The sequence below is a fragment of the Haemaphysalis longicornis genome, unplaced genomic scaffold (genome assembly GCF_048455015.1).
Source record: "Haemaphysalis longicornis isolate Haplotype H1 unplaced genomic scaffold, Haemaphysalis longicornis Haplotype H1 scaffold_3, whole genome shotgun sequence".
Taxonomy (NCBI): Eukaryota; Metazoa; Arthropoda; class Arachnida; order Ixodida; family Ixodidae; genus Haemaphysalis; species Haemaphysalis longicornis.
Genome location: NW_027526335.1, coordinates 25,867,992 through 25,882,282, shown reverse-complemented (window position 1 = coordinate 25,882,282; position 14,291 = coordinate 25,867,992). Strand labels below are relative to the sequence as shown.

Genomic DNA, 14,291 nt, shown 5'->3' with positions numbered 1-14,291 from the left:
GCAGTGCTTTATGAAATTCCAGTAGAATGTTGATTACTAGCGGCCAGCCGCCAGGTAGCAAAAATCTTTCTTTCCCCTTATCAGCTGATGCACAGCACCTGTTATCTAATGGCCTTCGACACTTTGCAAGCATACTTGTACATATGATAGGATAACCTAACACACGAGGACATGGTTTGAAACGGAAAGCCCCGCTGCCCCATAAGATTCCAAACGCCCTCCACTTTGTTCCCAATCATGGTGCATCTACACTGCAACGAGAATCTCGTAACCGTGTTCACACGCGAGCGTTAGCCATGGCATTTACACAACTTCGTTTAGTGAGAAAAGTAAGAGGTTTGCCCAGTTTCACAGGCAGTGGTAAGACTGAGCAGCAGAGTGCCGGTTGCCCAGGGCAAAACAGGTATTTCCAAAGAAGAAATGGAAAGGTACGACTTTGAGACGGGATGCCTGGCTGGCAGCAATTTCTTCCTTTCTTCAAAAGACAGGGGATAGTAAACAGGTAGTTGACTAGAAACATTTTTTTTTTAAAAAGGAACAGAGGTTAGACACACACTTGCCTGTCTCAGAACATCTTTGGACTCCTCCTCTGAAAAGATGCCCTCTTGCACAAGGTAGGGCAACACGAACTTTGGTTCCAGGTCTGCAACGATGTCGTCTCGAAGCTTGGTGAGACATATTCTCTCTGCCGTGTTAAGCTCGTGCATAATGCTGGCAAGAACTAAGCCTAGTGCAAGAGAGAGAGAGAAAGAAACAATAGTTGGTCACATACATTTACAAAAAAATTTTTTAAAAGGAAGGTAGAAGTTCCACAAGCATGACATAAAAATCAAAGAAAAAAATTCCAAATCATTAAAACGAGGTCAGAGAGTATAACTGCCTTCTTGCTTTATCATTGAAAATAACAGTACATTCTGTGTAGGGGTGTGAATGAACAATTTTTTCATTCTGGCATTTCTATTCACATATTCTATTCACACCACGATCACATATAGGTAGAAACACACTGAGTGATGAGATAAAAATTCACACGTACAGTAGTACAGTAATACTTGCAGTTAGTTCAATGGTGATGTACAAAATGCCCGTAATGTTTACACTAACAGTGGAAAGAAACCAAGAATGCTTACAGGCATGAAATCAGTTTGCTAGACAACCCATCAAGTAGCTAGAAACGAACCACCCTCCTACCCTGCTTCTTGAGTTTCTTGACCTGCATTTACTGTGTAATTTGTCTACGCTGACTGTGATTAAACCCTACCTGCCTTCAACCAGAGTGCAACGGTATGGCATTTTGATGCAAAATGGTAATCATCCACGTTTCATTGCCTTTGAGGGCCTTAAATCTAATTTCTTACGGCAGACAAGAACAATAGTGTTTTGCTGTAAAATCTTTTGCGAATTGGAAAATCTTCTTAAACACCTTTATGGATAAGAATGACAAGAACAATGAGGTAACATGGCAAGGGGTAGCAACTACAGTTACATTTGTTGCCACCCCCCCTTATGTAATGCCCTTGGGCCTTTAAGGATGCAATAAATGAAATGAAATGAAATAACCTTGCAGGTGAGAATCGAGAAGCATCACCACTTCACAAGGGCTGCTTTTAGCATCCATGCCTTGCTTAATTTAGGTCAAAGTAACCAACAGTTAAGCTCATGGTATTTAATTTATAAGCACTCCCATTCACTACTAAATGACTTTGCCTACATATGTGCATGAAAAACATGCTTACAGTGAATGACTCATTTTTTTTCTTCTTAATCCTGCAAACTTTGTCTTCTTGTCAGTTTGTTAAAAACTTGTCCCATTATTTTCACCTAGGCCCAAACACCTTAAGGGGGCAACTGCATTACAGACAACCATAGAAAAAAGTGGGGAATAACAATACCCGCATATTTCAAAGTAATGTGGAATATTTCGGTTCAGTATTTTCAATGCACACGAACATAAAATACAGACAACTGAAACACGCTGATTTTGTGAAACCTTAAATTTGTGTGATGCTATGAGGTTTCCGTGATCAACACCCAAGGCCTATTTTACAGCAAAACCAGCAATGTTTGCTGATCTTGCATCAGAAAGAGCCCCACGGAGGAAACGCGGGGGAGCAACGGAGAGTAGAGCACGTTTCACGTGACGTGCTGACATCACGCGACCTTTGAGCAATCGCCTCTCCAAGTGCAGAGCAAGGTGTTGCATCACACAACCTTGAGCACTGGCTCCCGTATCTGACACGGAGCTTTCCGAAAAGGGCACACAGCACAGCATGTGTTTACATTTGCCTATAGTGATTTGTGTATGACTAACAATATGCCTAGCAAGCCACTTTGTCACATCATCGCCTGTCAGTTGCCATCACATTTTGCGTAAGAGAAGATATCTCACAGGTGCGCATGCGAGAGAAGATAGAAAAAATGATAATGGTACAATGAACTCGCTTTGATTAAATGATATGGAAGGTGGAAGCGATATCTGTGCTTACAACCTTCTCACATGTCTGCTTCCCTCCAACCTCCCCCCTGCATCAAAATCTGAAATGCCATTGCAATTAGTGTGATTGGTTTCAATTCTCTGGTCTATTCTGCATTGTTGCTTTTCTGAGCCACGGCAGGAAAACAAGCTGTGGAGATTTCAGAGTATGACGGCATAGTCAAGCTCACTGCAGGGGAGTGTACAAAAAATGTCAAATATGCTGACGGTATGGATTCCTTGGTATGACGGCATGATTGTTATGGGTTGATGGACTAGTACGGATATGGATCGGTACGGGTTCCTGGCGGTATGGATTGGTTAAGGGGCAAACAGCCAAGCGCACCTACTGAGCAGCAGAGGAAGCACTCACGAGCTGTGAAAAGGATGGAATACCACTGCTACTGAATCACACATGCACAAATTGTGCTCACTTCCACATGAGAGGCAAACTTTGTTTACTTGATATGCAATTGTGTTTCCCAGTCTCTGATGTATTGGCTATGCCTGTGTCGGGTAAAGCGCATGACCCATAACATCAGTGCAGCAAAGCATTATGCCTGGACAGCCAACTGGCCATTAGAGCCGCTGATTGCACTATTAGTTTAAAGTGACCACATTCCTCAGACCACAAACCACAAAGCGGGTAGGGAAGGGGGGGAGAATGTGGAGGAGGAGGAGGAGGAATAAACGTGTATCTGAAGCTGTCAGCCCTGGGGAAGAGTCCTCATTCCAGGACCCCTTGAGTCCGTCCGGCTTCTTGGGCTCGCTGCACCAGCCAAAGCTGGTCGTCAGGGTCCGAGCTGGACAGTGCTCTCTCCCAGTGCTCAGGGGAGGGGAAAGGCAGGGGGGGTAGGTGGGGGTTCTTATCACAGCCCCAAATGATATGGTAGAGGGTGCCCGGAGCCTCGCAGAAGCGGCATTGCGAGGAGTACAGGGTGGGGGCCAGAATGTGGGCTCTAGTTGGGTGGGGAAATGTGTTTGTCTGAATGCCTCGGAGGTGGCGCTCTTGTTCTTTGGTGAGGCTTTTGTGCGCAGGAGGATATAGCATTCGTTCCAGACGGTAATGCTGAGTGACTTCGTGGAACGACAAGAGAGGGGAGACCTGCCGCTGCTCGCCGAACTCCTGGCTTGCCCGGTGGGTCAACTCTCGGGCATGCTGATGGGCAGCTTCGTTGCCAGACATGGCGGAGTGGGCTGGAGCCCAAATAATCCGTACGGGATGTCGAGGAGGATGCTCGAGTAGAATTTTTCGGGCAGGTCGGGATATGAAACCGCTGGAGAAGGTTCTACAGGCTTGTTGGCTGTCTGTGATGATTATTTCTGCCGAAGTTTGTGCAATCGCTAGGGAGATGGCCGCTTCCTCCGCCTGCAGAGAGTGGATGGTGGGAATTGATACGCATGTAACGAGGTTTTCGGTAGTAGAAACCACAGCGGTCATAGCTCTTCGCCCGGGATATGAAGCGGCGTCTGTATAGACTGTGGCAGAGTTTCGGCCGTATTGATTAAGAATAGCTTTCGCTCTGGCTTCCCTACGAGCCTCGTGATGTGTCGGATGCATGTTGCGTGGTAGTGGGGCCACATCAATGAACTTGCGAACCTCATCGGGAAGCTGAGTCGAATCCGCCTGCGGGTGTTGCAGAGGAGAGCGCAGGTGTAGTTGAGATAGAATGGCTCTACCGGTAGGGGTAGAGCTCAGGCGTAAGAGTTGGCTCAAATTCTGGGCTTCCAATAATTCATCTAAGGTATTGTGGACTCCCAACCGCAAAAGTTTCTGCGTTGAGGTGGTAACAGGCAGTCCTAATGCTAGTTTGTACGCCTTGCGTATCAGGGCTTCCACCTTGTCCTTTTCGGTCTTGGAGAGTATGGCGTAGGGGAGGGAGTAAGTGACCCTAGACACGACGAAGGCTTGAACCAGCCTGAGTATATCCTCCTCTCGCATACCCCTCGTCTTGGTACTAATCCTGCGGATCATGTGCGATACTTGCTCTGTGGTGTTCTTAAGTCTATTGAGCAGTTGGGTGTTCGAGCGATCCGCTTGGAAAAGCATGCCTAAAATTCTGACCTGTGGAGTCGGAGCAATTACATGGCCGTCCATGTGCAGGGAGATGGTTGGCGACCCAGGAGAGAATTTCTTCTTTCCTGAGACGATCAGCAGCTCCGATTTCTGCGGCGAGCATTCTAGGCCACACTGCCGTGCATATTGAATGACTATGTCAGCCGCCTGCTGTAGATTGTTCTCCATGTCCCCTACTGATCCATTAATGGTCCATATGGTAATATCGTCCGCATATAATCCATGGCGTATGCCTGGTACGGCAGCCAGGAGCGGAGGGAGACCAATCAGGGCTATGTTAAATAGCAAGGGGGACAGAACGGCACCCTGTGGTGTGCCCTTGTTGCCGAGGAAAACGGGATCTGATTTCAGGTCACCCACCTTGAGAATAGCTTTTCGGCCTTCGAGGAAGTCTCGAACGTAGGTGTAGGTACGTTGCCCGCAGTTTAGGCCGTTTAGCTGTTTCAGTATGGCTGTGTGGCTGACATTATCGAATGCCCCTTTTAAATCTAGGGCTAGTATGGCTTTTGGGTGGTCCCGGGAGGCTTTAAGCATGACCTCTTCCTTGAGTTGAAGAAGTATGTCCTGGGTACAGAAGTGACTGCGAAATCCACACATGGTGTGAGGGAACATGTTGTGCTGTTCGAGATAGTTCTGTAGCCTTTTGTGGATGATGTGTTCCAATAGCTTCCCCAAACACGAGGTTAGGGAGATGGGGCGTAGATTATCTGTGCTCGGTGGTCTTCCAGGCTTTGGGATAAGGCGCACTTCTGCCATCTTCCATTCTTCCGGGAGTCGACCTGACCTCCACACCGTGTTGAGATGGCCCGTGAGCTCAATAATAGACTCGTTATCTAAGTTAGCCAGCAGCTTATTTGTTATGCCGTCCCCTCCTGGAGCCGTGTTGCGCCTGATGATCTGAAGGGCTGCTTTGACTTCGTGGATGTAAATGTCCTCATCCAGTTTAACATTGGGCTGCCCTGTATATGGAGGTAGTGGTGTTTTGGGATAGACCGGGAGGTATTTATCCTGGAGAGACTTCATGAGGTGAGCGGAATCCCCTGGGTGGGTGTGAATCACCTTTCGCATGATGTGATTGGATTCCGTTTTGCATTTGGAAGGGTCGATTAGATATCGGAGCAGTCTCCAGGTTTTTGATGTAGTTAGTGTTCCCTGTAGACTGTCACAGAGGGACAACCAACTTTCTTTGCATAAGTGAGCCGCATAGCGGGCTGCTTCCTCCGTCAGCAGAGCTATCCTTTTTTTCAGACGACGATTAAGGCGCTGACGTTTCCACCGTTTGATTAGGCTCCTTCTTGCTTCCCATAAGTGGAGAAGGTGTGGATCTACACAGGGGGCCATCGTGGTAAGCTGAATATTGTCTGTAACGCGATTCATGTCTTTGCGAATCTGGGCGGTCCACTCCTTTAGCGTGACGGGCTGGGTGGCTGCACCGTCAAGTCTGGCTTGCTCCCTTTGTTTGCGAAATTTCGGCCAGTCCGTTAACTTGGCTGCACCTAGCGGGGCAGCGTATATATTTCCATGTATTGTGGTGGAAAGGACGAAGTGGTCGCTTCCCAGGGTTTCCCCCGTGTGAGACCACATAGCCTTGACGTTCCCTGTGGTAATCGTGAGATCCGGGGACGTGTCTTTGGAGACACTATTGCCTAAACGCGTGGGAGCATGCGGTTCCGATAGCAGAATCAAGTTTTCTTCCTGGAGGAGGGAGTGCAAGGTGGTTCCTCTTTTGTTTGTGTAGCTGTATCCCCATAAGGGATGTGCAGCGTTAAAATCTCCCATGATAACCAGTGGGTTAGAGGATGCAATGTGCTTTGCTTGTTTGATTACATGAGAAAGGTTACTTTCTTGGCCTCTGGGGCGACAATAAATGTTTAACACGTATAAGCTCTCTGCCACTTTAACCTTACTCGGTACGATTTCAGTGAGTATTCCTATCTTCTCGGATTGCTGGAGTGGATGCTGTATAGCTGTGAGTCGTTTGTTTATTAGCGTGGAGAGAGAGCTCGTGGGTCCATCTTCATAGGTGACGAAGCCCGAAAGTTTCGCAGGGTAGTTTGTTTCCTGAAGTGTAATGATATCGGGTGGATCCTCAGTGGTGGCAATGTACTGAGCTAGTGAGCTTGACTTGTTCTTGTAGCCCCTACAGTTCCATTGCCATATGGTAAGCTTTGATTCCTGCTGAGAATTGCGCCTATTCTTGGGAGGTGCCATCTTGCGAGGTGGCGTCGTCTGTCAGGGCTGATGGCCTGCTGTAAGGCTTGAGCTCTCGGCGAGAGTGACGAGCAGTAACTGCCGGCCCCTGTCCTTCTAATTTATCTAACCGTTGCGTGATTTGTTTTAACATGACCATCATTTCCTGTACGGTTTCGGCGATTTGGGATTCTCTTGCGCCAGCGGGAATTCTGTCGTACGGGGAGGTGAGGAAGTTGAACTGGAAGGGGGTGTTTGTGCGGGCTCTGGTGTGGAGGGGTCAGTAAGGCTCAGTGCAATTTGTTTTAATTGAAAGATCAAACATTTTGTAGTTCTCTCAGCCTTTGTTCGACGAGCGACGATGTGTGATTTGCTGAATAAGTAAATAAGTGCTAAAGTACGTCCACCCCCCGTTCATCAAATGCAGAAGTGTGCACTGAACGGTTTGTTGGTACATTGTAACTTCAAGAAAACAGCTCAGACATTGGGACTAAGCAAGAAATACACAACAGTTTCTTGCTTAGTCCCGTCATGTGCGCTATTTTCTTGAAGTTCCTCAAACGGTTTCTTTTGGCTCTGTCATTCCTTCAGCTTTTCATTAGTGACACTAAGCTTGATACTCGTTTTGCTTATTTCCGGCCGAAGGCGGGACGAAACACAGTCCCACAAGCGGGCTGCGGGATAGCGAGACCACAGCCGCAAAACAGAGACGTGTCCCGCCTAAATCGGAACATCTGGTCACTTTATATTAGTTGCATAGCAATAAGAAGCCACATTTCTTGTTTAGTTTTTGTCCACAAATTCTTGCAGTGTGCAACTGGTTTTAAGGATTTCAAAATTAAAATTTTGGGGGCAGATTCAGGATAAGCCTGGGGTATCAGGGAGCTCATTGTGGAGAGCCACAGACTAATTTAGGCCACCTGGGACCTATAACGTTTGCCGAAATCTTGACACCCCGGCCTTTTTGTTCAGTTCAAACAATTAGCTACTAGAAAAGACAACACCATTTTTTACCTCGTGCAGTTTTTATCCAAATTAGGCACTTGCCCTTCAGCTCATGCTGACAATAGGGCAGACAACATGAGCCTATTCTGTTTTTAGCTGTGTTACTAGTTTCGGTGCAAATGGGTTTCAGTTTCAGGATGTGGCGTTACAGATCAAAACATGTCACAACAAAGTCACTTTGGTTACTCAATGGTGCTACTTTTTACACAAAGCTGTCTAAAAAATAGGGCATACAGCCAACACTTTCCAGTTATTCTTGGGGGGAAAAGGTGGGGGGGGGGGGGGGGGGGGGGGGGGAGATTGTAAAAATAGCGCACAGTAGTGCAGCTGTCTACGCTAGGTAAAAAGCTATTTCCCCACTTTGATAAACTCTAAGCCCAGAAGACAAAAAAAAGAAATTAAAGCTTTGTAAGTGGCAATTGTTTTATGTGTGGTGGGTGTTAGTGTTTTGCCATTTTTTACATTCAAAGAGCCCCGGCCTTGTAACTCAGTCACATGAGACAAATTAAATGCTGCTTTAATTACAAAGGGTTCCCTAATAATTTAAATTTTAAGATTTTTTCCTTTACAGTTATCCTTAAGAAAAAGTTTGCCCTCCCTCCCTCAGAAGTGCATTCTTTTTTCTTTCTTTTTTTTTTTTTTTTTTTCGTGTGTGGTTGCTGGACTGGGTATTGCTATATTGACTATAGGGATGGCATCTGAGGAAGAGGGGGGGGGGGGGGGGGCTGAGGGTATCAGTAGGAACAGAATGGACTATTTCACATGCCTTTTTAATTCAGTTACAACACAGCAGGGACCGACCTGTGTCTTCCAAACTACTAGCGACCGACACTACTGGTAACTTGCTAAACTTTCAACGTGGCTGACATTGCCCTTCTCAGGAATTCCCTGGAATACAGCCGAGAGTAACAATGTTTGCCCCTGCAACACTTTGCCATAAGAATGTGAGCGAGGGTTGTCAGACATGGACGCTCAGAACTGGGAGCAATTCTTTTTCTATGCTGAACTGCCTCTTGCACTTAGCGTTGCTCCGGTACTGGCCGGTTCAACTTCTGGAATGGCCGACTATGCTTCTCAAGCTCTCAACTAATAACGATGTCACTTTGTGCAGGATTTGATGGATTTTCAGGCAGCTCCTGCGCATTACGGCCAGACTTAAAGAAAGATTTGGCAAAACACTGGCTCGTTTCTGGGAGATTTTTGTTCTCTTCAGGCAGTGGTACAAATCCATACAAATTCGGGAGTCTCCCCGATAATTCTAGAAACCTGGCAGGTATGCTATGTGGCAGCAACACAGCTGATGCCTTAGTACCAAAATTCTCTCTGAAAGGCAGTGAGTTGAATGTGTGAAACAAGGCACTCAACGCTAGCTAAACGAACAGCTGGTAGTGGCAACAAAGTGTGCTCAATCCCTGAACAAGCCTAGCAACTGCCATAGCACACCATTTATCACTGCCACAGCATATTTACCTTTTTTAACAAATATGTAAAGAAAATGTCAGGGCAGAAACACATTATCAGAATGCAGCTATGTCAGAGCGATACAAGGGTATGATTCAAAAAGCTATTTTAATGTAAAGCAAAGTCCAGCTAGCATGATTACGATATCTAGCCACAGCTCACTTTGTACTTTATTTTAACGCAGCACAAATTACATCTTATTTGGCTTTGATATGAAAATCTAATGCACATGCATTCAAAGATATCAACTCATCTGATAACATCATACTGGTGCACAGTGACTAATCTATGAGTGCACCCATCGGTGTGCTTGTTTTAATACAGGAATGCACACGATTACAAAAACAAAGTATGTACAAAATTGCATTCACAAATGGGACCAAAATGTGACTTGTTGCCTTTACAACTCTACAATAAACTGTTAAGGTCTTAATACAGTTACTGTTTAGCTTGCTATGGTTCATGATAGAAATGTGGTGTTTTTAACACTGATGACACCTGTCTTTTCATGTACTGCATGGCCATTTTTTGCTTTACTGCAAGACGAGTTCGTTATCAAGCTCTTCGAATTGCATCGGCCCACCTTGATTTACCCGAAATGTTTATCATATGGACACCGGCCCATTTATCACTGGAAGGGAATGAGGCGGCTCATGCCACAGCCCGAGTTCATACACACCGGCCTCCTGCTGGGATGTCGGGCAGTCCTTCCATAAGCCCAACACGAGAAATAATCCCCAGAAATAATCCCCAGTAAAAACACTCACTAATCATACTTGTCATCAAGGTTTAGAAAAACAATTCATCAAGCCTGAACCCTCTGTGCTGGATGCATTACCAGAAAAAATGGCTTCCAGAGCGATACAAAACCTAGCACGCACTCTCAGTGGCTATCATTTACCTTTGTGTACACGAGACCCCACACTATGCATCTCAAACAATGCATATCAACACTCTCCAGCTCAGTGCACCGTGCGTCACTGGCAACTAGTTGGCACGTCACTAGCACAAACTGTAACGCGTGAATATACAGCTCCATCCAGAGCTTCCTTCAAAACTGAACAGCAGCACTTAACATTAAGTCATAACTTCAACTATCATAAAATAATCACCAACAGAATCAGATAAGATTCTGTACTACCCTGTACACTCTTCGAAATTGTTAGGAAGCCCATCTCAATAATTTAAATGACATTTCTACAACTATCAAGCATTACAAACTTTATGCAGACGGGAACCATGCCTTGAGAACTATCTGTTTGGTTTCCAGCGCGTGGCTGCGACCGGCTATCTTATCCTGTGTGCCAAGAGGAGAGCCCGTTTTTTCCTTCTGTTATGCCATGCCCGACGTCTCGTTTAACAGGGAAAGGGGTGTCACCCACTTATCCACAAGCTAGACTGTTATGGTTTGTTTAACCGTGTTCTTGACCTGGAGGGATGTTTTCGGACAGGACTGCACTCAGAGATAAATGCACATTGACACAATACCACATCATTCAATTTGCTGCTGTTTGGCTGTGCACATCACTGCTTCTTCAATGTCGGTGACTCTCTTAGTTTATTGTAAAGCACTAGTCCCTCCAATAGACATTACTACTACAAATCGAGTCGTTCTTGACTGTGTGGCAATATGACTACTTGGACCATCAGGGACCTCCAGCTCAATAACAATGGTATAAAACCAACTAGCACACTAAGATAACACATGAGAAATACCAGTCTCAAAGCCACCTTTCCAAGTTAAAAATACCAGTGATCTTGAATGCCCAGAAACGTTTTAAGAATGCATAAAAACTATCCAAACCCCCAAATGACATACAAGTGCCCCTTCAAAGACCCTGCCAAAGTCCAAAGGATCATGCTCTAACACAGCATAAAATCAAGCAAGTACAATGCTTCACTAGCTGAATATTGAAAAAGCATAGTGGAATAATGTGCACAGCGTTGGAACACAAGCAGCTAATTCCCACTTCAACAACCTTGTCCAAAACCCGAGACCGTCCCCAACCATAATCATTATCTGCTCGCAAAGAGTGTGTACAAAAAGATGCAAACCGACAATGAACAGCCACATCCAATCAAATACCCCGGTCACTCACATAGAGCAGGCTGGTGTGGACCTTTGGTAAGACAGGAAATGCACAGGCAGATGCAAGCACCCTGCAGACGGGATCTGTCTTTCCCTCCTTGGCCAAGCTAACGTCAGCCCCAGTTCATTTGCACCACACAAGTTCAAGTATTTAGAGAGACACCACTTCAAAAATCAATGCCTCCTAAGGCAAATCTTAAGCCCATATACTGAAAGGCGTTAATATTCGCTCAAAAAAAAAAACATACCAGAATACCCAGCTCTAAATATTCTGCCGCAGACCGCAGACGTCCCTCGTGCGTGCCATTTTGTGCGTACACTGGAATCGCTCCTATGTTCATGGCCCACCCGCCGCGGTGGCTCAGTGGCTAAGGCGTTGCGCTGCGGGCTAAGGCGTCGCGGGTTCGATTCCCGGCCGCGGCGGCTGCTTTTCTTATGGAGGCGAAAAGCAAGAATACCCGTGTGTACGAGATTTCGGAGCACGTTAAAGATGCCCAGGTGGTCAAAACTGATCCGGAGCCCTCCACTACGGCGCGCCTCATCGCCTGCGCTGCGTCGGCGCATTAAAGCCTACAATCAATCAATCAATCAAATCAATTCATGGCCTTTTCTGGAACGGCTGGGTGACATGGCCCTAGTATTGAAGGTAGAACGGATCCCTTTCTGCCTTCAAGACAAGGGCCATGCTGCTTGTTCAGCTTTTTGTAAGGGCCTCGTGAGAGAGCGCGCGTGCAAAGTGAAAGCAACTAACGTTTCTGTGTTTTTGCGTCTACATGAACACTATTTTAGTTGCTTGCAAGATATTACTATGAACCCCGGCATTCTCTCAGAAATCTCTATTTCATGAAGAAAACATAAAAAGTTAAACGATCGTTGGTCGTAGGCTTGCAATAATTTCTCCAGACTGTAATTTCTCAGTTACAAAATTTCTGAAGAAAAAACCAAAATTGCTTGCAAGGAATTACGGCTAACCTAACGCAGCAATCCACTTCTGGCAGAACTGAGACCCTCATGATCGATGATCGTCACACACCATCAAAATGATCAGTTCGAATGCGTGGCAACTGGCATTCCGCAAACTTTGGCTAAAAACGAAAACCAAACGTTAGAATGCTGCGTACGTCGTTATGCGTACCTATAGTTGAATACACTTGTGTTCGATTCCGCGATCAACTTTCGGGCCGTTATCTACCGAGTCGCTCAGCTGAAGCTACCAAGGGCAGCTCGAGAGCACCATGATTCATCGCCCAAAAGCGCGATACTGTAGCAAAGGTGTTTTACCCAAGGCAATACATAACACTATATAGTAACACCGACTGAAACTTTCTTCTGCGCACGCTGTTAAACCTCAGTAACTTCTCACCTTTTCCCCCAAACACGTTTCCAACTTCTAAATAGTTTCAGTTCAAATTTGTTTGGCAGCGCGGCAGAGTCCTGCCATTACAGCTCCGGAAGTTCATTGGTTCACTCACCGATCGTCATAGACTAACTGCGGAGGAGAAGCGAAACACAACAGTTCGAGGAAAATTCATAACTTTCTCACTTCCTTCGCAAACTACGAACAAAGGGCATGTATAGACGTGCGCGCACGGAAAGACCAGGCGTTGACCCGTCGCCCGTACACTGATCTGCTTCACGCAATCGACGCAATCACGTAACGCGCGTAACAGGTGTAGAACAAATGTAGAACAACGCTCTGGCGGCCACTGGTACGCGCTCCATACGATGCATTTCCTTCATGGGTGAACCCGTGTCGCCCTCGCGCGCGTACGGCCTGTCCGCGGTCACAGAGCAACACGTGTAATCTGGTCGCGTGAAACCGCAGTAACACATCATATTTCAGATTATTTTAGTACAGAACAAAATAATTTATAAAATGCGATAACATCAACAGCATGAAACTGGTCATTCTCGAAGTTATCCAGCGCGCAATTTTTGAACGATCCTCCGCACGGTTTTCGAGTCAGACTCCTTCACTGTCGCTAGGCGTTCAATGCGTAAGTTACTTGCCTAAAATTATATTTTGTGAAACGGTGTTCACGGGTGTATCAGAGATGCTGTCAGCAGGGTGTTTGGTTGACGCCACGGAAATTCATTCCGCTGGAGGATTTGGATTGCATGCAAGCTGCGGAGGGCGGAGCGCCGGCGTGGGCCGCGTAGGCGATATCAGTCGCTTTCGCTGTTTCGCAAAGCGTTGCCCAAGGGCGTGCTCGCGTGCAATTCAAAAAAAAAAAAAAAAAAAAACACCGGCTACAAACGAATGTAGTGCGCAACGCAATCTTTGTGCGCCACTTGGGTACGAACGATCCATCAGGCTGTTCCGACACTATTTTTATAATGTTCATAGTGTTGGACATAATATTGTTTAAAGTACTTATATCCCTGTGCTATTTCTTTCAAGAAACTAAATGAAAAACGAATTCTACCCTGGACAAGACCAGGTGGGACTGATTACAAGGACCTTGCTGATTACCCCGAGAATTGATCAGCAAAGCACAAGGAATTCAAACTAAAAGCTTTTTTTTGCGTTAACATTATAAATTTTTGCTCTCTGTAGCAAATATCAAACTAAAAGCTTTTTTTGCGTTAACATTATAAATTTTTGCTCTCTGTAGCACATATCTAACCCCCATCTACACCATAAAAATTTGTTGAATGACACTTAACTCGATGGAGGGTAGAAATAATTCAAGGGCAAAGAATGGACTCAAGCAGCACAGCACACGAGCGGTTCGAGGTCAATAGGAGAGACCTTCGTCCTGCAGTGTACCAAAGTAGGCTCTTGATGATGATGATTTATAGAAAACGTTCTACTGGAGTTTCTATATTTCGTCCCCCTCACGAATTCATCCACCGTAAATAGGAACTGAACTGCTACCTTGTTGCAGGTGGGAGAGCACTCTGGTCAGTGCACAGCAGCAACAGTTGGATCGGGCACGGCAGAGTTGAATCAGCTATGCTGCCCATGGTCATAGCTCCAACAGCACAACAGGCCT

The 14,291-nt window shown here is 46.0% G+C and overlaps 1 protein-coding gene across 3 annotated transcripts in view; it reads right to left on the bottom strand.

Moving 5' to 3' along the window:
• The window catches only part of LOC144174173 (apoptotic protease-activating factor 1-like), a 57,940-nt gene extending 44,970 nt beyond the window's left edge, over nucleotides 1–12,970 (bottom strand). Inside the window, exons 1-2 of one of the 3 annotated variants that reach the window (XM_077702686.1) lie at nucleotides 12,768–12,970; nucleotides 561–727 (exon numbers count right to left, since the gene is read on the bottom strand). In XM_077702686.1, coding sequence (XP_077558812.1) covers nucleotides 561–727; nucleotides 12,768–12,777 — 177 coding nt within the window. In that variant the 5' untranslated portion in view covers nucleotides 12,778–12,970. Of the gene's footprint in view, nucleotides 1–560; nucleotides 728–11,543; nucleotides 11,604–12,658 lie in introns of those variants that run through there. The other 2 variants (XM_077702687.1, XM_077702685.1) reach the window with 2 other exon arrangements.
• Nucleotides 12,971–14,291: the final 1,321 nt, after the last annotated feature.